At 49.2% G+C, this 22,207-nt stretch overlaps 1 protein-coding gene across 3 annotated transcripts in view; it reads left to right on the top strand.

Moving 5' to 3' along the window:
• The window catches only part of ULK1 (unc-51 like autophagy activating kinase 1), an 86,201-nt gene extending 70,415 nt beyond the window's left edge, over window positions 1–15,786 (top strand). For 2 of the 3 annotated variants that reach the window (XM_068157387.1, XM_068157386.1), the window contains exons 22-29: window positions 208–323; window positions 902–1,045; window positions 3,581–3,768; window positions 6,155–6,333; window positions 6,860–6,978; window positions 10,011–10,168; window positions 10,349–10,484; window positions 12,389–15,786. In XM_068157387.1, the coding sequence (XP_068013488.1) occupies window positions 208–323; window positions 902–1,045; window positions 3,581–3,768; window positions 6,155–6,333; window positions 6,860–6,978; window positions 10,011–10,168; window positions 10,349–10,484; window positions 12,389–12,444 (1,096 nt within the window). In that variant the 3' untranslated portion in view covers window positions 12,445–15,786. The remainder of the gene's footprint in view (window positions 1–207; window positions 324–901; window positions 1,046–3,580; window positions 3,769–6,154; window positions 6,334–6,859; window positions 6,979–10,010; window positions 10,169–10,348; window positions 10,485–12,388) is intronic. The other variant, XM_068157388.1, reaches the window with a different exon arrangement.
• Window positions 15,787–22,207: the final 6,421 nt, after the last annotated feature.

Here is a 22,207-nt window from a genome sequence, read left to right as displayed (position 1 = left end):
CATTCTCTGTTCAAGTTTGAACCCGTTGTCCCTTGTCTTATTACTTGTAGCAGGAGGTGCTTCAGATGCTCTGCTGAGAGAGGAAGAGTGGGGATGTCAGCTCCATAGTGTTTGCTGTGGACCAGGAATGGCACAAACTGCAGTGGAAATTAGCTGAAACTATGCACCTGTTGACTTTCTGCATCATGTTGTACGTTTCCCTTTCAGATCTCTGAGCACAGGCAGGCTCACTGACCTGCTTTTGAAGGCAGCCTTTGGGGCACAGATCTCAGAGGCCGGCAGCAGCGACAGCCTGAACAACGAGAAGCCGATGGAAATCGCAGGTAGGTGGGGAGGCCAGGCAGATCTGGCAGGGTGTCCTGGGCTGGGGCAAACAGTTTGCCTATGTGTCTCCCAGAAATGGGAGGCTGCTCTTCTGATGGCTTTTGGCAAAGGAGGTGACTGCCGTGTGTGAGGAGCATTTGGTGTCTGCCGTGGAGCGCTCGGAGGCCTGTGGGCTGTGTGTGCTGTGTACCTGTTGGCCACTGGTGTGATTTCTGTAGGCAGGGCTTCCTCTCTTGGCCCCTTCTGAATGCAGTCACATGTGGAAGTGGGGACTTGCTGCCAGGCGACTCTGATATGAATGGCTCTGCAAGGGTGGGTCTTCCTGGGCTGTCAGGTTGGGAAGCCAGGAGGGGAGAACAGCTGCAGCAGTGCCTGAGGCTGCCAGGCTCCTGTACTGTCATGGTGCCAGCCTGGCCCAGCCCTGTTCTCAGGAGGTGCCTCCAAAAGCAGCACTGGCTTCTACTGGTCACCATCTCCTGAGAGAGGCTGCAGGAGCCTGAAACTTCACTGAGAGGCACACCATGCTCTGAGTAACTTTCCTGTAATGCCAGTCTGCACGTTTCAACTGTCTCCCCAGCTCCCTCAGGTGCTTACGGAGGGACCCTGCACTCTGGTGCCCGGGCTGGGGGCTCTGCCAGCCCGACCCCAGTGATTTTCACTGTCGGATCCCCTCCCAGTGGAACAACCCCCCCACAGACCACGAGGACCAGGATGTTTTCAGGTAAAAGGCTGATACCTACCTGCCGGTTCCACTGGGAATGCCTGGGGGCAGAGCAATGTGTTAAATTCCATGCTGCTGAACACTGATGGTGGCACAGTGCTGCCTAGAGCACAGTCTATAGAGCTGAGCTGGTCTTAAAAAGTGTTTGAGGTGTCGCTGCTGCCAGCAGCAGTTACTGCTGATAACTGTTTGCACTGGCACAAGGACTAATGCCAGGTAGTGGTTTTCCAGTACCGGAAGAGACAGGCAAACTCTTCTACTTCATTGCTCTCTGCTTCAGGAATAATGCTGCAGCTGTTCACAGACCCACTGTTGCTGACAGGTCAGCAAATGTAGAGATTGTGTTGTGCTCTGATGGTTTTCCCTGCGGGTTTTAGATGAGCTGTGGAAGATGAGTGCGACCGTCCATGCCCAACAATTTCAGTGCATAGGCACAGTTAGGGAAGAGCCAAGGAGGCTCTGTATGCAAATTTCCTAGTGGTGTTACTTATGCCCTGAGCTGCTGAAGTAGGAAATGGGGCAGTGCACTCCTGCTTGACTCCTTTTGATACACCAGTGCTCTGGCCTCATCAGCCAATAGTTGAGGCTGCGGTAATTGGCTCTCTTGGGATAGTGCGTCTGGGAGCTGGAGTCTGTGTTCAGTGTAAGAAGATATTTGGACTCCTCTGTTTGCATTTTTGGCTTGTTTTGGGTCCTCATCTTGGCTGTTCTTCCTCTGAATCTAGATGAGACTGTTGTTCTTAATTAGGTTTGAATGGGGAAGGATTGGATGTAACAGGGAAGAAGCTGCTTGCCTGGGATGGGGGACACATGGGCCCAGTCCCTGGGTATAGCTTCAGTTTCTGTTGTAATTAAAACCATTCACAACTGGAAAGTTGGAGCCATAATCCTCTCTTTGTCTCTTCTCTTTAGATGGTAAGCTCTGTAGGGCAGAGACTCTTACCAAGTGTTTGACAGGCCTGTAGTACAATGGGTTTACTCTCCTGACTACAGCCTCTAGCCACTACTGCAATGTTATGAATAGAGACTTCAGGCTTCCTGTGTTGCTTTTGTGGGGATAACAGCAATTTGGAAGCAAATCCAAGCACCACTTTTTAGCAGATTGATATTTGGATGCTTGAGGTCTGCCAAACAGTCAGATATCTGGGAGAGAAGGCTGTTGAATAATGACCCTCCAACAAACGCACAGCGTTAGGTGAAAGCAATCAAAGCAAAACCACTTGGACTATTAGGTCTGTGCAGTAACTCCTTATGGTAGAGTTAATGCACAACATTAATGGTGAAAAGGGAAGCTTTGTCAGCTGAAACTTTGCTCCCCCAAGTGCTTGGACAAGCCATGTGTAAGATAACCTGACAGATACAAAGGCAGAGCCTTTTCAGGAGTCATGACAATTTCTGCAGAAAGCCTCTTGGAATTGGAGGGTCCCCAGAATGTGATATTGTTGGTCCCTTCCTCTGTCTGAAAGACCTGGAAATACTCTGTTGCCTTTGATGATCCACTTAGCTTTGAAGCATCGCTGCCCACAGGGAGAATGAATGCTTTGGGAGGAGAAAAAATTGTGCAGGTCAGTTGTGCAATATTGTATTGCTGCATCTTTTGAAGGCTTGGGTAGGGTAGCAAATTAAATCTGTGGATAGAAGCAACATCTCCCTCCAAAGGATCTGTGGCAACAGGGAATATCACCTTGGTAGTATTAGCAGAGCATTGTAGCTGGTATTGGCATCCCTCCACCAGACAGAAAAGATTCCTCTGTGGCAGTATGTCAGGGGATATGAAGTCCTTTGGAAGTGATGAATGGGTTATGAATAGCCTGAGACAGAAACTCCTTTTGAAGTGTCCATCTTTTGTATGCAGTGTGTTCTTAAGATGCATTCAGTAGTCAAGAAGGGAGAAAGATGATGGGGTGAGAATTATGATGGATACCTTGCTTTTAGTGCTTCCTGAATCCTGAGTTTAGGATCTTGACTCAGCTGAAGTCACTTACTTCTCTTGCCCAGCTTCCTGTTTGTAAAGAGGAGGAAACAGAAATGCAGAGCATGTCATGGGAAGCTCTCCTGGTCTGCATGTAGGTGGCTGGTGGTGTAAAACCATGAGAAAAACCTCACTTACCAAAGCTGCTCCTTCACTGATGGTGTAAAAGCTAGGAAGCTGAGGTTCAAACCACACTGCTCCATGATGGGGAAGTTGGCTGTGGTGGTGTTCACTAAAAATCAGCCTGAGATACCGTGACAGGATTCAGAAGGGTTTTGGACAGAACTCTAAGGCAGTACTTCTGAGTTGTCTCCATAAATGACACATGTTCTGGAAGGTGCTTAAAATCTGCTTGAGCCTGCAAGCTGGTCTGCCCGAGTTTGAGGAGCTTATGTCGGGAGGCGGTTATTCCACATCAAGAGCCCATACGTCATCATCCAAAGTTCCTGTTGCTGCTTCCTATCAGATCCTGGATCCTACAAGATTGTCCCATCTGCTGGGCAAGGAGTACCTGGCCTACTGTGAATGTCTTCAGTAATTCCTTTTCCTGTTTTTCTTCTCAGTGGGGTCTTCCAGCTCTCTCAGTTCTGGAGGCTCATTCACCGGCAGGCACTTGGCGGTGGCAGCTGGCGGGGATGCTGTGGAAGGGCCCTCAAGCCTCCGGTACACTTTTGCCGATCCCATCACTGCCAACCTGGAAGGTGCTGTCACGTTTGAGGCACCAGAGCTGCCTGAGGAGACGCTGATGGAGGTGAGTACATAGCAGGGATTGATAGGGGCAAGGAATGGGGGAACTGAGCTGGCTGGAGACTGTGTATCAGTGACTGCCTGCTGTGTGCACCTGGGGTGCCAGGCAGCAATATGGCCTCTGCTGAAAGGAACTGAAAACAGTCACCCTGACACTTATGCTGCTGATGGAGGTGGCGGGGACACCATGTTCTGTACCAGAAAGCTGACCAGATTGTTGAGCTGAAAGGCTGCCAGGCTCCACTTCTCTGCAGGCTGAGAACAGGCTGAAATAGAGCAAACGCTTCTGTGGCCGAGATATATTTGAAATGTAGGTCAGGCTGCCCATTGTGGCAGAGGTGGGAGGCAGGTTTAGTCACAGTTTAGTTCTGCTTTTGATAACCTCCTTGGGCTGTGTGGGGCTGAGGAAGGCTCTTTTGTATCTGAATTTTGCTGGTGTTGATAAAAGCTCCCTAGATACCTGCAGAGACATGCATGCATTGTTTCAGGGATGTGGCTTTGCTCTTCTGGTTTTGTCTTGTGCAATGCTTGGTCAACTTTACATTGAATTGCATTCATTTGCTTCATCATCTTCAGAGCCACAGAGCTAAAGACTTTGAGCATTGATGTGACTGCAACAGTACTGAATTTAACTAAGCATCTTAACCTCTGTGAGGTCCCAGAAGTATGGGGCCCTACCAGCTGCTGCAGCTTTGGACGTTGGTCTGGAGTGTCCTGAGTATCAACTTGATCTCGTTAATCACACTCAGCTCAGCTTCTGTGTCTGTAATGAGTCATTTGGGTCCAGTTGTCATTTCTCCTGAGCAGAGTAATCCATTAGCAAGTCATAAAACCTTTACAGTAGATTTCAAGAACCTTTACAGCAGATTTCAAGATGCCTTTGTGCTCGGTGGAGTTGGCCAGAATGCAGACCTGGCAGATCCCCTGATTTCTGCTGATACTTTCAGGGCATTGAAATCTTCTCTTTAGGCACCCTTGTTTGTATTGAGCAAAGCTGTTGAAGTCAGATGGGTGGTTCTTCCATCTTTTGTAAGAAGTTTCTTTAGGTGCAGACAAGGCAAATTGAAGGCTGAGATTAGTTTCTTTTGCAGTGCTTTAAAAACAATACAGAAGTGGCTAGGGAAGGAAAGACTCCTGTGACAGCAAATGAGGCCATGAATGCCAGCACCTTGAATGGAAGCTGACTGTATAAGCAGAGGAGGACTGTGCATTGGTTAGAGATACTAGGGTGAGACCTGCCAGATCTCAGCAGTTTCCTGCTCTGCTACAAACCTCTTGTATGACTTGGCAATTACTTAATCTCCAAGTTCCTCCTCTGCTTTTAAATAAAATAGAGGAAGATAGAGATAACACTTCTTACCTTACTGGACTGTCCAGGTAGCAAGGTAATGGGAGAGGAGATTCATATTTCAGATAGTCAAAGCTGCCTTAGCAGCAAAGAGCCTGAGCCAGTGAATGAAAAACAAAAGCATGAAGAACTTGAGAATGGGGAGGTTTGATAGTTTCATGCAGGAAACCTCCTTATGAGCCTCCTTTTGAGAGAACTGGGCCACTGAGTAGTAGAAGATCAAGCAGGTTAGCCACTTCTCTAGAGAGAGAGTACAAGCAGTGATCCAGACAGCAATTCGTTTTCTGGGACCCACAAGCATTCAGTTTTTCCACAAATACTGACTTCCCAAAAGTGTTTTCAGTGACTTAAGCAATGCAGCTGCCTGGAAAAGGGATAATCCCCTTTGAGCTGTAATAGCAGAGGAAAAACTGCTTTCAAATGAACACAGCACTTGGGGTGTGTGCCACTCACTGAAGTGGCAAGAAGCTGCAGGTAAAAGGTTGCTCTTGCTGTCCCTTCAGAGGACCTTACCCAGGGCTCACTGCACTGAACTGTGAGGATGTGAAGACCAAGGGTTAAGTTAGGCTGTAGGATGGGACACACTGTTTGCAGTTTGCTGTGGCACAGGAGATTGTCACTTAGGAAGTCCACACCCGCTTTCTGTTTTGTACCAGCATTGCTATGCTGGGGACCAGAGCTGGGCCTGTGGTGCACCTGGTCTCTCCCTCTTCCTTGGCTGAGTTCTGAAAGAACCCCACAGAGTTGGGATCTTCCTTGGGAAGGGGGTATGTGATTTTGGAGCAAGTCTCATCAGCTTCTCAGGGAGCTGACTGGAAATTTCTGGCCTAGGGCTGTTGCTTGCTGCTGTTACTGTGGAGGAGAAAGTGGAGTGGTGTGGTGTGGGGAGATCAAGGCTGAGTTTGGCTGTCCCTGCTCTAAGCAGACTTGTAGGGGAGGTTGGGGCACAGGTGGAATGAGTCACTGGCACAGCCTTAGGTGAGCAGCTCTCCCTGGCCTGCCAGCTTCCCCTCTAACCCTCACCATGGCATCCCTTCCACAGCAAGAGCACACTGACATCCTGCGCAGCCTCCGCTTCACCCTGGCCTTCGTCCACTACGTGATGGAAATCGCTGCCCTCAAGGGCAGCTCCAGCGAGATGAGCAGCTCGGTGACGTCCGAGTACCAGCTGCAGGAGAGCGTGGTGGCTGACCAGATCAGCCTCCTAAGCAGGGAATGGAGGTAAGGACCAAGCAGGGAGCTGCCCAGCTTCCATCTATTCATAGAATCAACCAGGTTGGAAAAGACCTCAGAGGTCATCAAGTCCAACCGGTTACCTAATATCTAACACCTCATGACAACTAAACCATGGCTCCAAGTGCCACATCCAGTCCTCTTTTGAACACCTCCAGAGACAGCAACTCCACCACCTCCCTGGGTAGCATATTCTAATGGCCAACTACTCTTTCTGTGAAGGACTTTCTCCTCACCTGCAGCCTAAATTTCCCCTGGCACAGCTTGAGACTGTGTCCTCATGTTCTGCCACTGATTGCCTGGGAGAAGAGATCAACCCCCACCTGTCTAGAACATCCTTTCAGGAAGTTGCAGAGAGGAAATAAGGTCTCCCCTGAGCCTCCTCTTCTCCAGGCTAAACAACTCCAGCTTCCTCAGCCTCTCCTCATAGAGCTTGTGCTCTTCTCTCACTCCCTCCCTGTCCTCCTGTGCCACAAGTCTTCGAGGACACTTAACGCTGTCCCTTTCCTTGCAGCTATGCCGAGCAGCTTGTGCTGTACTTGAAAGTAGCAGAGCTTCTGTCCTCGGGGCTGCAGATGGCCATAGAGCAGATCAAAGCTGGCAAGCTGTGCCTCTCCTCCACCGTCAAGCAAGGTAAGGGGCTGCTGGGCATGTGACACAAGGGATTGACCTGGCATGGAAGGATTAAAAGTATCACAGAGGGTATGGAGGGGGTCAGTTGAGTGTGGACCCCCCACTGGTATGGGCTTAGTTCTTATTCATAGAATCTTAGGATTGTTAGGGTTGGAAGGCACCTCAGGGATCATCTAGTTCCAACCCCCCTGCTGTGGGCAGGGACACCTCACACTAGATCAGGTTGCTCAGAGCCCCATCCAGCCTGGCCTTAAAAACCTCCAGGGATGAGGCTTCTACCACCTCCCTGGGCAACCTCTTTCAGTGTCTCACCACCCTCATGGTGAAGAACTTCCTTCTAACATCCAATCTGAATCTACCCATTTCTAATTTGTTTTCCATTCCCCCTTGTGGTGGGTTGAAGTTTGCCATTCACATTAACTAAGCACAACCAACTCAGCAGGAAGCAGATGGAAGCTGTATTTACAAGCAATAACTACACTCTACAATGGAATGCAATGAATATGTACAAAATACACAGTACTTACAATGAGAAAATAGCATGGAAACCCCCCTGGTCAAAACAACCAGGGAAGCTGCTCCACTGCCCTCCCTCCAAAACCTCCCAGACCCCCCTGCACCAAGAAGGAGAGAGAAGCTGGAAGAGAAGCAATGTTAGTCTTCTCTCTAGGTCAGCCAGAAGCATTATCTTCCCAGCAGAACAGCCAGACCAGAGAAGAAAAGAAGGAATGGGAGTGAAATGTGTTAGATGTTTATAGAACATCTGCTTCTATACCAGACATTCTGTCCAATGAAATTTGTTTAGGGTAATCTTTTGTTTTCCTTTTTACACCCAGTAGTGAATTCTACTTTTCTGCTCAAACTCTGCAGCTTCATTTTAAAGGCATAGCCTGAAACTGCCACACCCCTAGTCCTATTATCACCTGGCACACCCCAAAAAGTCCCTCACCAGCTTTCTTGTTACTGTCCCCTTGCACAGCTGGGCCTTTTTAATTCACACTGAGGGGAATGTTCCTCTCTTCACGTAGACTCCATCTGAGCACTCCTTGCTCAGGCCCCTGTGAGAATCTTCAGCACAATTTAGTGAGAGGAGAACGTCCCTTACCTGATTCCTGGTACACCTCTCTCAGGTGTGTGTCTGTGCTCGATGTGAGTCCAACCTAATTACACAGTGTGTGTCCTAGGAAGTGCTTACTTGGCACATGGAGACCTGTCTTGGCAGTAATGGTTTTTCAAATTAAACAGAAACACAGGAAGTAAAATACTGGTAATGCCAGAGTCACTTCTTTGCAGCCTTGCATTTGCATCTGGCTGGCTTGTGACTGCCAGCTGGCTGTGATTCAGTGAGTAGGAAAAAAATGATGTTCAAATTACTACCATCTATATAACTTTTAAAGCTACCATTGTAATACTGCTGAGGGAGCTTTTTGAAGCACTTGAGGTACTTGACCCACCAGCTACCTTCTGCAAGAGCCTCCTTTGTGAAAGCACTCCTGATGCCTTAGGATGGGGTGTAAAGCAAGCTGAATACAGGGAGCACACATGGGTTGTAGCAGGCAATATGGAGCAAGATACACAGGTCTAGCTACGTGTCTTCCATGAGTTCAGGCTCCCAGGGAAGTTGTCATAACCCCAATAAATGACTGCCTTTCAGCACTGATTGCAGCTTCTGTGTTTATAGTGTAACTTGCCTCTTAGTGTGTGGCAGTTGGGCAAGGCTGCCTTGCCTTGTTTCTCTCCCCACTAAATGCTGCTCCCTTGAGGTTTTTCAGGGCACAATGAGGACAAGAGGGTTTTCAAGGTATTTGTGTCTCATGTATATGGAAAAAGCAGGGAAGCACAATGGGACACTGCCCTGGAGCGTCCTTGGGCAGCGTGTGCCAGACAGGATCCCTAGTCCCAGTCATCCCCTTTTTCCTGACAGGAAAGCTCTGGGCACAGCTCAGAGCTTTGGCTGAACTCCACAGAGGGAGGATATTGCTGTATTTGTCTGTTTAGTTCTTAAGTAGTCTCTCTTGACTCTGAAATGTTTCCTTTCACTCTGCTGATGTGACCCACAAGCTTTGGGGTTCTGCTTCCTCTGAAATTCTTCCTGAGCAAGGCTGATCTGACAGGGTTATGCTTTTGTGCCTCAGTCCTTTTCAGCGACAAAGAGTTACAGCAGCCTTCTTTCCTGGAGGCAGGCTCTTCTCTGGTGCTTTGCCTGGGAGGGATAGAGGTCATCATAGGGCCTGGCTACCACCTGAGATTGCCCCTCTGCAGCATAGCTGAGAGAGGCTGGTTCATGGTATGGGTTGATTTGTCTACCCCAGGAGCAGGTCATGCAGCATGGGGATTTCCAGCCGTGCACAAAGCACTGGGTACTCCTCAGCTGTTGGTGGGAGTTTGTACTCTGCACATCTGTGTAATACATCTATGTGCTCAGTACTTCAGCACATCTTCCTAGGCATGCAAGAGGGACACTCAAGCCTGTGGCTGCCATTTTGGGTCGTTATTGAATCCTCACATTTGATTCCTGATTTTGTCCCATACTAGCTGCTGCGGCTGAGGAAAGGAGAGGCCCTTTCAGCTTTCTGGGACAGCAGAGTCCCAGGAGAGAATCCCTTGGTTAGTGCTGCTCATGCACACTGAGCTCCAGCAGCTACCACATGCAGGTCAGGTCCCTCTTCACAGCGTGTCAGCACCCATCAAGGAGCAGAAGCTTTGTATCTGGCACGTCTGTTGCTGCTGGTGGTGTGTGAGACATCTTGCACGGTGCAGACTCCTCTCTGCCTTCTGGCAGCTGAAGGAAACAAAAATAGACCTGGCCTCAGGTGAACTAGGTGTATGTGTGGGCTTTGCCATGCGCAGGCTGATAACCAGGGAAGGTGACAGAGGAAAGGAGAAAGGCCCTGTTAGTGCAGCAGGTACTTTCCTGCCGGTCTTTTGGATTTAACATAACTCTGGTGTTGTGAAGTTACTCAGCTGGGGTCCTGTGAGTGGAATTTAGGAGGTAGTAGGAGCCCCTAAAGCATTTCTTTCTTTTACTGTAGTTGTGAAGAAGCTGAATGAGCTTTATAAATCCAGTGTATCATCCTGCCACTGCCTCAACATGAGACTCCAGAGGTTCTTCTTGGACAAGCAGAAACTCATGGATCGGATCAACAGCATCACAGCAGAGAAGCTTATCTTCAGCTATGCAGTGCAAATGGTAATAACCACACAGTGCCTGGGAACTCATGGGTATTGATGGTCCCTGCTGGTGGCTTTAGCGGATGGTTTTGCTTATGATGATGTGTGCAGCCTTTTGAGGCTGGGTGACAGAAATGTTCAGGCTGTTGAGGAGCCATGCTGGAAAAGTAATGTCTTGACATGGGCTTGTTGCCTGCAGGTTCAGTCTGCAGCCCTGGATGAGATGTTCCACCACAGAGAGGACTGTGCACAGAGGTACCACAAGGCTCTGCTGCTGATGGAGGGGCTGCTGAACATCATCACTGAACAGGGGGACATAGAAAACATCAATAAATGTGAGTGCTCAGTGCCTTTGTTTTTCCTCTCACTAGAGCATGTGTTTTTCTAGCTGCATGGATCAGAAATTTCAGTACCCAGCATGCTTCATTCCTTTGGCTTACATCTTGGTGGGCATAGCAGAGATCTCTTGGCTTGTTCTAGCTCCTTGCAGCCTGGTCTTCTGCTTTCCCAGCAGGAAAACTGTTAGAAGTGCAGGTTGCTTTTCTGAGCCATATTTTGAGAGCTTCCCAAGCAGAGCGATTGCCAGGGCTTTGTTGGAGCTTTCCATGTGTGAAAGAACTTGCTGAAGGAAGTGGTTTGGCACCAGCAGGAGCCTGGGTTTGGATTCCAGACAGAACCATCCCTCTGATTGCACAGAGCACATGGGAGTGTGGAACTGCAGTGGCTGTCAGGCAAAGGTGGCTGTTCAGCGCAGCAAAGGCTCCCTCCAGAATGTTTTCTGAAACAGGACTGCTCACCTGTCTGGTTCTCCAGCCCCAGGCCTTCATGAAGAAGGCAGCAGACAAATACTTTTCTCCTCAGCAAGTGCTTGTTGTAACAGTGAAAGCTGAATTCTTGCCTCCTTGCTATTGTTTGGCTTACTTTCCTGGAGACAGATGGACCCTTGTGTCTTCTGCTCTGAGCTGTCACTTCTCTTGTGCTTTGCCTTTGTCCGAAGGGTGTTGTTCTCTGCTGCTGTGGGCTGTGCAGCTCCATGTGGAGTAGGAGGGACTGACCTCATTTGCTCTGAGTGCACTTTCCCTGCCCTTATGGCTGGGGTTTAGTCACCTCTGGCATCTCTTTCCATGGGTGCTGGGGATGGGGGGATAGCCATCATCTGTTAGAGCATTGTGGCCTTGGCTCTGCTCAGCCTGAGCCGAGCCAGCCCATCCACAGTGGTCCCTGAAGGCATTATTGTGGCTGAAGGGAGAGGCTGGCAAACCAAGCCCTGCCTCTCCCCTCTGCTGCCCACCCAAGGCTGTGCCTGGGACGGCGGCCAGCGAGCTGCCAGCCTGCTGGAGGCGTCCGCGTGGGCAGAGCTCTCGGAGAGGTAATGAGAGAGGAGATTTCTGGCTCGGGGGCAATCAGTCAGTTAATTATCACCAACTTTCACAGCTGACAGGAGGCTCACTGAAGGGGAGCAAAGGGAGATTGGCAGGTGCTGCATGATGCTGGAGGGCTCTCGATAGGGAATACTAAGTAGTTTCTGTTGTACCATTTCTTACCAAACCTAATCTCTGCTTTTGTCTGGAGATGCAGTTGATGCTTCTAATAGACTTCTTTTCCCAGCTGATATCCTGGTACTCCCAGGTTTACCTTATGTTCCAGTTTCCTGATTGAGCTGTTCTCTGGTAGGCTGTAGAGGGTGTGCTTTTAGTTTTAAGTATCAGGTATGTGATTCCTAGTTTCTGAGAAGTAAAATGGCCAATGTAGAAATACAGCAAGTCCTCATTTGAGAGGAACTAATTCCACCAATCATTTCACTTTTGAGAGAGTCTTGGGCTCAGACAATGAGAATCTGACACTGACCATGCTGGGCTGTGCTCTGCCTCTCAGTTGCAAGCCATGACAAATGGCATTGGAGATCTTAAATCATCTAGCCTGCTGGCAAAAGCCACTCCAATAACTGAAAGTGAATAAATTGTTCCTGGTTCTTTATAACATCTTGATGCCTCTATCAGAACTGCTGCAGCCCAGCTTTCAGTGTTGGCTCTCCAATTACTCAACACTTAGACCTTCCTAGGATGCTGTTTGTGCTTAGATCCTCGCCTGCTCTAAATCACTGCCTGGTAACAATTCTCTGCTGAGGTTGGGACTGTTGGGGTTTTTGTTTGGTGTTTTTTGTCATTTCCAGTATGTTTTAATAACCTCTATATTGCCATGCACTGAGAATTCATCTCTTCTGTTGTTTCTTTCCCAGGTAAACTGTGCATTGAGCGCAGGCTGTCAGCTCTGCTGTCAGGGTTCTGTGCCTGATGGTCAGTGGTGTTCTTCACGTGCCCCTCCAGCTCATCCCTTGCTTTCCAACAGCCTGCTGCTGCTGTGCTGGGAAGCCCTTTGGCAGTAGGAGACCTGGAGGACGAACTGCTCAATGTGTTGTACTTGGACATTTTGGGAAGCCGTTCCACAGACTGGGACTCCTTGGCGGGGACGTGTGACTGCAGCAAGCACAAATGCTCCCCGGCCCAAAGGCCTGGGCAAAGATGTCACCCGTGTGGAAAGGTTTCCCTTGCTGGCAGAGGGGAGGAAGGATAGAAGTCTGCTTCTTCCCAGCACTTTGAAGGATAAGACTGCTGCCTGTCCCTCTTGCTTAAGAACAGGGTATTCAGTGCTGTGTCCATTGCAGGCAATGGATGTGCAGAAACTGCTGGCTTCAGTTAATGCTGGAGGGTGTCATGCAGAAATCAAGGCCAGTTTGTGTTCTTTCTCCTGTCCCAGCTGAGAGCCAGGCATCTGCAAGCTTCCTGGTGCCCTGAAGCTCCCCTCCTTCCTCTACTTCGTCCCTCCTCAGATGCGTTTTATGCCTTGGAGTGCTTACTGAATGGCAGAGAGGAGGGAGTCGGCTCCCTTTTGCCTGAGCGTTGCTGAAGCAGCTCCAACCTCCTGCAGACTTGCGGTGGGGCCGAGGCCGTGCCGCTGCCGGGGGGTTTGCCTGTCCCGCGGCTGCCTGCCGGCTGCCCCTGCCTGCATGGGGAAGAGACTGCGCAGGGAGTGGGAGGACAGCAGCGGCTGCTACGCTCCTGTCTTTGTGAGAAGCCAAAACAAATCCATTCCTCCCTCGATGCCCCAAGCTCAGCGGGATCCACGTGGAAGACTGGTGGCTGTTCAGCTCGGGCTGTCCGTACATATCTGCCAGGAGGAGGCGTTGGCACCGTCCTGCTTTCAGCTCCCCTTTCCCCACCCCCAGACTGAAAACACTAGCTTTGTGAATCAAAGGAGCACTTTACACACTATGGGAACTTTGGAGAAGTTGACTTTGCATCACACAACAACCCAGGAACATCACGACTGTTAGGAATGCCGTTGTTTTTATTCCTTTCCTTGCTTCCTGGTTGTTCTATTGCACTACGTGTGTGCATCTATGAATATGTATTCCCGAGGGGGAATAGGTATTGATAGAGCTGTAGCTGGTTTGTGTGTAACTGTACGTATTTAACTGTACTGTATCTTGTGAGCGTGAGGCAAAAAGCACTGCAGAGTCTGTGCTGTCCCTCCTCCATAACCAGGCAAAGCTGACTTGCAGTCTGGCAGTACCAAGATTTGTTTTGGTTTAGGTTCTTGTGTTGTTTGTTTTTTCTATTTAAATGTTCTTTTAAGGACAGTCAATATGAAAGCTCCATAGCTTTTGAAGAGCTCAAGGACAGGTGTTAAGCTCCCACACACTTACAAATTGGAAATGCTCTTGTTTGTTGTTTGTTTTCTTTTTTAAAGTTTTATTTGCTGCTTCATGTGGTTTGTTGGTGTAATATGTTTGGGGTTTGTTTTTTTAAGAGAACTCTTTTGTGGTGTTCAGTTTTACATTCAGCATTTCTTGTAAGGAGACTCTGTAGCCAAACGAGACTGCGGGTGCGAGTGGCTGGAGTTCTGGTTGGGATGCTGTGAGCGTGTGTGAGAGGAGAGCTGGCTGCCTTCCGGCTGTGTGAGTGCGTGTGTCTCTTAACTTATCAGTCATGGCAGTATTTTGGTAGTGCTGGGCAGGAAAGTATCTATGAAAGCAACTTGAAACCTTAGGCTTTTGTTTTTGGGGATCCAAGAGTAATTTGCACACGGTGGTTAAGTCCTCACTGCTTTTGGTTTGTTTGTTTCTTCTCTCGGCATTGGCGCATTCAGTGGGATTCTTTACAAGGGTTTCAGGAGCAAATTAATTGACTTTGGAGCTGGCAGCATCTTTGGCAGTGTGGGTGTTTCTGATCTGAAACACCAGCAGACAAAATCCAAAGATGTTTCCAGTTGCCCCAACCAGGGAAGTTCAAGTGTGGCTTTCACAAGTGCTTCAGTACTGGGCTGCTGTTACACCCTACATTCATAGCCTGCTGCTTCTGTGGCTGTTTGTGCTTATGCCTGGGAAAAGACACAAGAAAAAGACAAAATCAACCAACCAATCCCCCCCAGCCTGTGGACAGAAATGCTGAGCAGACCCAGATTGCTTCCAAAAGGCTTTTGCCAGTTCTGCAAAGGGCTATGCTGCAGGCGGGAGCGGGGCAGCAGGAGGCAGCAGGGAAGCACTAAGCCAGGCCCCACTCTGCAATACAGACCCTGCTAGCACCCCGAGCCCTCCCAGCACCCCCTTCCTCCCCCACAGAGCCTCCCACTGAGGAGCAGAGCCCAGGATCCACATCCCTGCCACAGATGTCAAGATCCCTGCGTGTGGCAAGCTCAGCACTAACCTTCTGGCTGTACTTGGTTACTTGAATGTATCAAAGTCGTCCACATTCAATGTCTAAAAGTCTATATTGCTCCAAAAAGTGGTGGTTTACAGACCTACAACCAATATATATGTCTTGTGTTTGTGTATATACATGCAAGGCAGTGTGTGTGTGTGTGTGTGTATGTGTGCATAGGTATGTGGCTACACACACAAACACAAACGTGTATATATCTGTTTTCTCTCAATACTTGAAACTTAGCCACTGTGCTTGAATTAAAAACAAACAAAAAAAAAAGAGAAAAAAGAATGAAAACCCACAAAAACCCACCAAAAAAAAATACATAAACACACCCCATCCTGCCTAAAACAGGAAGGTAGGGGGGGGAAAAAAAAACCCACAACCAGAAAAATCAGACAGGTGATTTACTTTTGCCATTACTTTGGTGACTTACTTTCTCTCGTTGGTTTTTTTTTTAACCTAACTGCATGTAGCGTGAAACCAACTTTTTTTGGTGACAAATATTTATTGCTTTGTAGACAATAAGATATTGAAAAGAAAAAAAAAAAGGAAAAGAAAAAAAATGAAAAAAAAAATATATAAAGGACCCCCCCCAAAAAAAAAATGACCTCCCCAACCTTGTCGAAGTTGCTGGTGTAGTCCACCTGCTGTTTTGTCATGGCTTTGTTACTGTCGCGGCGTTCGTGTCCTAGCGTCTTCAGGAGATCTCGAGAAACCTCAGTCTGCTAAACATGGATCTTCAGGTTTGTGAGAGAGAGGAGGAGGATGATATGATGATGATGCTGTTGTTCTTTTTAAGGTAATGCTTGATACTTTGTCAACAGGTTTGTTTTTTATTTGTGTTTTGTGTGGTTTTATCTTCTTTCTTTTTTTTTTGGCTTTAAATTGTACGACACCGACTTAAGAGAATAAAATCGATTTGAAATTGTTAGTGGCCTGGACTTGGTAATTGCCCTTAGAAGCATGGAATTGTTGAGGCTGGAAGAGACCTCTTGAGAGCATCAGGTCCTGCCTATGAACTAGCACCAGGACATCAGCTAAACCATGCCACCAAGCACCATATCCAATCTTTTCTTAGAGGCCTCTAGTGTTGGTGATTCCACCACCTCCCTGGGCGGTCCATAGTATCAGTCAGGATTGGAAGTGACAACAAGGATCATCTAGTTCAAACCGCCTTGCCATGGGCAGGGACACCCCACACTAGATTAGGCTGGCCAGAGCCTCGTCCAGCCTGGTCTTCAACACCTCCAGGGACAGGGCCCCAACCACCTCCTTGGACAACCCATTTCAGGGCTTCACTACTCTCATGGTGAAGAACTTCCTCCTCACATCCAGCCTGAATCTCCCATGCATCTCTCCATGCACTGCCTAAAAGTACAGTATCCAAGTAAGAGACTGAATGTGTTTGGTTCTGCCAGCTTTAACTTTTCAGGTGACAAAATGCTCTTAATCCCTCTTCACAGAGGGTGAAGCCCTAAATCCATGGATGAAGCTTCTGAATTAGGGACAGCTCCGATCAGGAAACTTTCCCAATGACACCTGGCTATGCTCTCCTCTTGTGCTATTAAAAGAGCCAGTTGATGGCAGACATTTCCCTTCCAACTAGTTGGACTCTTGAACTTTCTTCATGTTTCAGTGTTTGCAAGATCAACCTGTTGGAGCTGTGCATTCTTTGGCTCTCCACCCAAAGGAGCTGCAGCAGGGGTGTCTGATGGACATGTGGTCTGGGTGTAGGTTCATAGTTGTGCTTTGGTGAGACTTAATCATGCATTATTTTAAACTTCCTCTTGGTTTTGCCAATAGCATCAGGAAACTTTGTTACTCTGCAAGACAGATACTTCAAGGTGAAGCATGGCTAGCATCGTAGGATTTGGGTGTTTTTAATGAAGATCAAATATTTTCCTGGCACACCTGCAATTGTAATTGGACCAGCACGGCAGATGGCTTTGCTTTCTCTGGCCTGCTTTTGCTACACAAACTCACTGAGCGTGGCAGAAACTACAAGTCTCATAGAGTCACAGAATTCATTGGGCTGGAAGGCACCCTTGACAGTCACCTCCAACGCCCCTGCAGTCAGCAGGGACATCTTTAACAGGTTACTCAGGGCCCCATCAAGTTACACCTTGAATGTCTCTAGGGATGGGCCCTCCACTACTTCTCTGGGCAACCAGTTCCAGTATTTCACTACTCTCACTGTGAAGAACTTTCTCCTGCTGTCCAACCTAAATCTACCCTGCTCTAGTTTAAAACCATTGCCCCTTGGCCTTATCACTACAAGCCCCTCTAAGCAGCCCTTCCCAGCCTTCCTATTTGTCATGATTTTGGTTGCAAAACCTTTGTAGTCCATGCTCTGCTGGATCAGAACACCCTTGGAGAGAGAGCAAGGGTCTGCGTCTAGGATGTTGAGAATTGTCCTGAATTACTTTGTCCAGTCCTACTCTTACAGCAGCTTCAGTAACAGAGGTGTTAGCTTTCAGAAGCTGAATACCACCCTTCCACCAAATGTTTCCCAAAACTCCACTTGCTGGACTGTGTGTGGTGGTGTTGGCCAGGAGCATCCCTGGGGATAGCGCTGCCTGCCAGCCAGCCAGCCCCTGTGTGACTCAGCACTGCCCCACACAGCTCTGGGCCTCTATTGTGGCTTAGTAGGAAAAGAGCCTGTGGCAAGATGTGAGCTTACCGTGAGCTGGAATTGTTGTTTCTTCTTGCTCAACCCTATTTATAATTTCTGTTTCCTGGACCCCCTGCTTTTCCCACCACAGGGAACTGGCCACCACGTGTGTGCTCCGTGAGAACGGTCCTGCCTGGAAACGCTAGGCTCTGCTCATTTGTCATTTGCACTGACTCAGGCACAAGGAGACTCACTTCCCTCTCCCTGCAGAGCTGCCCCACAGCAGTGCCGTCACTGTTGGGGACAACACTGAGAACAGAATCTTTTTAGTTGGAAAAGAGCTTTAAGATGATGGAGTCCAACCTTTCTCTAGGGAAATCTGGTGCTAAACCATGGCCCTCAGCACCACCTCTCTGCATCTTTTAGACATCTCTAGGGATAGGAATTCAACCACCTCCCTGGCAAGCCTGTTCCAGTGTCTGAGAACCCTTTCAGGGGGAAAGGTTCTGTTATCCAACCTAACCACCCCTGGTGCAACTTGTAGACCATTTCCCCTTCTCCTATCACTTGTTACTACAGATGAGACTGACCCCTGCCTGGCTCCAATCTCTTTTCAGGGACTTGTAGAGAGTAATGAGGTCTCCCCTCAGCTTCTTTTTTTCTCCAGACTAAACAACCCCAGTCCCCTTGGCTGCTCCTCATAAGACCTGTTCTCCAGAGACCTTTCACCAGCTTTATTTCTCTTAAAAGTAGTTGCCCTTAAATTAAAAGCAGTGAAAACATCATGGTGGTACAAAACCTAAGCAAGAGCCTGTGGCAGCCTTTGGACAGCTGGTCAGAGCTACATCAGTCTAAATGCTGGTATGAAGGCTGGCAGCTCAGTATATTTGGATCTTCATTCCTGGGAGGGTGGTTGGTTTTTTTGTGGGATGTTTTGGGGCAGGGTTTTTTTGGTGGGTTTTAATATGTAAAGCCCCCTTTTGAGGAAAAATCTCATGTGTTTGCTCCCTGTGACATGGGATTGTGGTAAAGAACATACAAGTTTCAGATGCTGAGGGGAAGGGTTTTGTTTGAAGTTGCCTGTGAATAAGTTTAAAGGCTCAGATGGAAAACCTGTAGCAAAGCAAAGATGAACCCCAGTGTGTCCCATGCCCATGTGGGTAAGAGAACACTCAGCTGAACCCGTGGGACTCAGGCAGCACAGCAAAGGGGGAAAGTCCTAGCTGGGAAGATGCCAACAACAACAGAAATAAACAGCCTCTTCTAAAAGCACTAAACCATGAGGCCTGAACAGTTCAAAAGCACCAGTGAAAATTGCACAACTTTCTAGATGTTGGCTGTGAGGTTATCCTGATGTTGATTCTAGGAGAACACAAACCCAAGCAATTCTTCCAGGGCGTTTGGCTTCCTTTCCACAGTGTGTATATTTAGTTGTTGGCAAGTACGTCAGCAAAAGCATGTTCATTCAACCCTGAAAGATCAGAGGTGGCTTAGTGACATCAAGGAAGTAGAAATGGGTGGGTGCAGTACAAGGATCAGACATTCCATTTCTGGTTTACCAGCTCTGGGGAAGCTTCATTTCACAAGGAGTTAACTCCTTCACAGCGTATTTTAGCTCTGCACTCTTGCACCTGATGCTGCCTTCCCCTCCTGCAGCAGCAGCGCATTGTGCAGGGTGGCAGCACACTCCTGTGTCCTGGGTGATGGTCCTGCTCACCTGAGCAGGTGAGCAGTGGAAGCTGTGATAGCCCAAGGGGTTTTGCTGGAGGAGGGGGAAGGGCTTCGTGGCAGGGAGATGATGTTTCCAGGCAGAAGCTAAGGCTCTCCAGACAAATCCTAGCAGCTGGGTTTATTTAAATTTGTTCCCATAAATGTAGTGCTGCTGGTGGGTGCCATTCCCTGGCTGAGGAATGGCACGTAGTGCAGGGACACAAGCTTCCCTGGGACGTTTCTGCTCTAAACAAAGCATTTTTAGGGACAATAGAGTCAGAACCAATGCCCCTCCTGGGAGCTGAAACCTGGCAAGGGACTTGGATGCTTTCAGAAAACAAATTAAATGATGTATTTCTAAGAGTGAGCTTGAGCAAGTCATGTCAAACGCAGGTTGTACCCTTACTGTGCACAGAGGGTGAGCATCCACATATTCATGGCTGTTCTTCATGAGCCCTCACTAAGACCCAGATGCTACTATTGGGAGCTGGACACCTCTTGTATTGCTTAATGTGACTGGATGCATCCACAATGTGGCTCAGATCCTAAGATGTGGTGCAAGGAGAGTCTGCAGTGCACAAAGCAACACATTGCAGACCTAGAGCACCCAGAAATTGCCCCAGAGAACCTTTGAAGCTCTTATGAACTAGTTTTGAGCAAGGATTGATACCTATGTCATTAGGAAAACAAAATTACTATGCTTCAGAAGGTGCCAGAAGCCCCATCCTGTAGCTCTTCTGCTCCCCAGCTGCACTCATACCTAGAGAGCTTTTCCAAGGCCAATTTTACTGCTGAGCAAACTTGATGGCAGTCCTCTCACTTAGGCCAAGCAGATGCACCAGTCAGCATCATTTTACCAGCCCTATCAAACACGTGTGAAATGTTCTGCTCTGCACACAAAGAGCAGGCAACTGTGTGATCTCGTCCTGGCTCTGTGTGAGAGGAGTGACACCCTGGTTAGTCTAGCTCCTGAAGATGTTGGGTGCTCACTATGCATTGCAAATCCAGTCCAAGCAAGGATTTGCAGATCTGCAGTTGCACATTCTGCTCCACAGTAGAACCTGCAGCCATGTCTCTGGTGTCTTTTTGCTTCAGATAGACAGTCCTGAGGATCTGCCTCACCAGGGCTAACTCCCACAAACCTGACTGACAGCAGCAACCCTGACAAGTCACTTCAATTTCTCCTTGCCTTTGGTAGCTACCTGTTTGAAGCTAAAATTAAAAAGAAAGAGTCAGCATGTGCCATGGCAGGTTGAGAGCAGTTTGTGCTGCCTGTTTTGAAGCTCCCTTTCTGCTGTTGGAAGGGCTGCAGGACTGGGATGCTGAAGGCTTTTCCCTTGTGGGATATCCATGTTAAGTCTTTATCTCATCCCACCACTGTTTTCCTGTATCAACTGGGGGCTTCTTCACTCGCTCAGATTTAGCTGAAATGAGCCAAATTCAGAAATCACAGCAGGAAGGGAGGTGGAAGAGTTGGTGTTGGACAGACAGGCAGCGTGACTAGACGTTCTTCACTTCCCATGGAAATAAAGCAAAAAAAAACCCCAAAAGATCCAGACACCCTGGCTGGAGCGATAGAGAAATTTGTATTCCTGTTTCCCTTGGCAGCAGTGCTGCTCTGTGACAGGTGACCCTTTATCACTTCTCTAAACAAAGTGCAGCTGGGACTGGGTGATAAATCTTCCCCTTGCCCCACTGCTCTACTGAAATAACTCCAAAGTGTCAGTTCAAAAAAGGACGTGCTGCATTTCTTCCCCTTATTAGCAGCAATAACAAGGCTGTGCTTGATAATCTGGCTTGTTTGGAAAAGTCAACCCTTCCATTTTCCATCTGAATGAATAAATGCAGCTCTCTTACTCTAATCTCACAGCATGCCAGGGACCCGTGCCCTGTCTGGATAGCTCCATCCTATACAGCACCGAAGCTCATAGCATTAACAAAGAAGTTTCCAGGTGCATTTGGCTTCTTGGGAGGTGCATGCTGTTGCCTGATAAGGTTGCCTATTGTGCTCAGCTTTCCCGTGAAGTGCGTCGTAGCAGAAAGAACTCTTTGCAGAAGACGTGAGCGCAACTGCTGCTTGCAAAAGCCGGCTGGAGGAAAACCTGACGGGAACACCAAACCGCAGGTGCCTCTGCTTGATAATGGCACAAGGAGGTGACAGGGACCAATGTCACTTCCTTCCATGAAGGGAACCATGAGCTTTAAACGACAGACCTGCGCTGCCGAGTGTGTCCTCCCACCTATCCTCCTCTCGCTGTGACGGCAGTGCTGTCGGCAGTGCCAGTCTTTGTACGGCGAGAGCAGGCAGCTTTAGTTACATAGCTAGTGTTTAGCACAGCGATGCATTCCTTAGTTAGCCTCCTCCCTGCTCCCGCTTCATTTAATAACGTGAGAGGCTTTCGGCGTGGGCTGGCTGCCGCGGGCCGGTGCGCAGCGGGTGCTCTGGGCAGGCAGCGTCCCTGCGCCCTGTCCCTGCACACCCACGGGCAGCCCGGGCCGCAGAGCTTCCGTTCCTGCCGTCGGCTGGGAAAGCCCGGATCACCGTGCCACCCCTTTCTACAGCTCACAGCGCTTTGCTGCCTAGCCGCATGTCCCGGGAAGGGCCTGTCCTGCTCCACGGCCGGGGACCAGAGGACCCGCCTGTGATACTGACGCGGACAGGCTTCCTTCTACCATTATGGGAATGCACTGCCTGATCCCTGGCCCTTTGAACGCCCTACGGCAGGGATCTCCGCCCTTGCGCAGAGAAGCACACCAGGAACCCCAGCAAGTCCTGGACGTAAGGCAACACTCCGCCTCAGCCCGCACGGCCCGCCTCTCAGAGACACCCCTCAGCACGGCCCCGCCCCACAGCACAGCCCCGCCCCACAGCACGGCCCCGCCCCAACAGCACGGCCCCGCCCCAACAGCACGGCCCCGCCCCACAGCACGGCCCCGCCCCAACAGCACGGCCCCGTCCCACAGCACGGCCCCGCCCCACAGCACAGCCCCGCCCCCCCAGCACGTCCCCGCCGTGTCCCTGCGCGGCTGC

Source organism: Melanerpes formicivorus, unplaced genomic scaffold (assembly GCF_026170545.1).
Source record: "Melanerpes formicivorus ecotype bairdi unplaced genomic scaffold, bMelFor1.0.p_v2 SCAF_36, whole genome shotgun sequence".
NCBI lineage: Eukaryota > Metazoa > Chordata > Aves > Piciformes > Picidae > Melanerpes > Melanerpes formicivorus.
The sequence above is the reverse complement of the archived record's forward strand: the minus strand, read 5'-3'. Positions and strand labels throughout refer to the sequence as shown.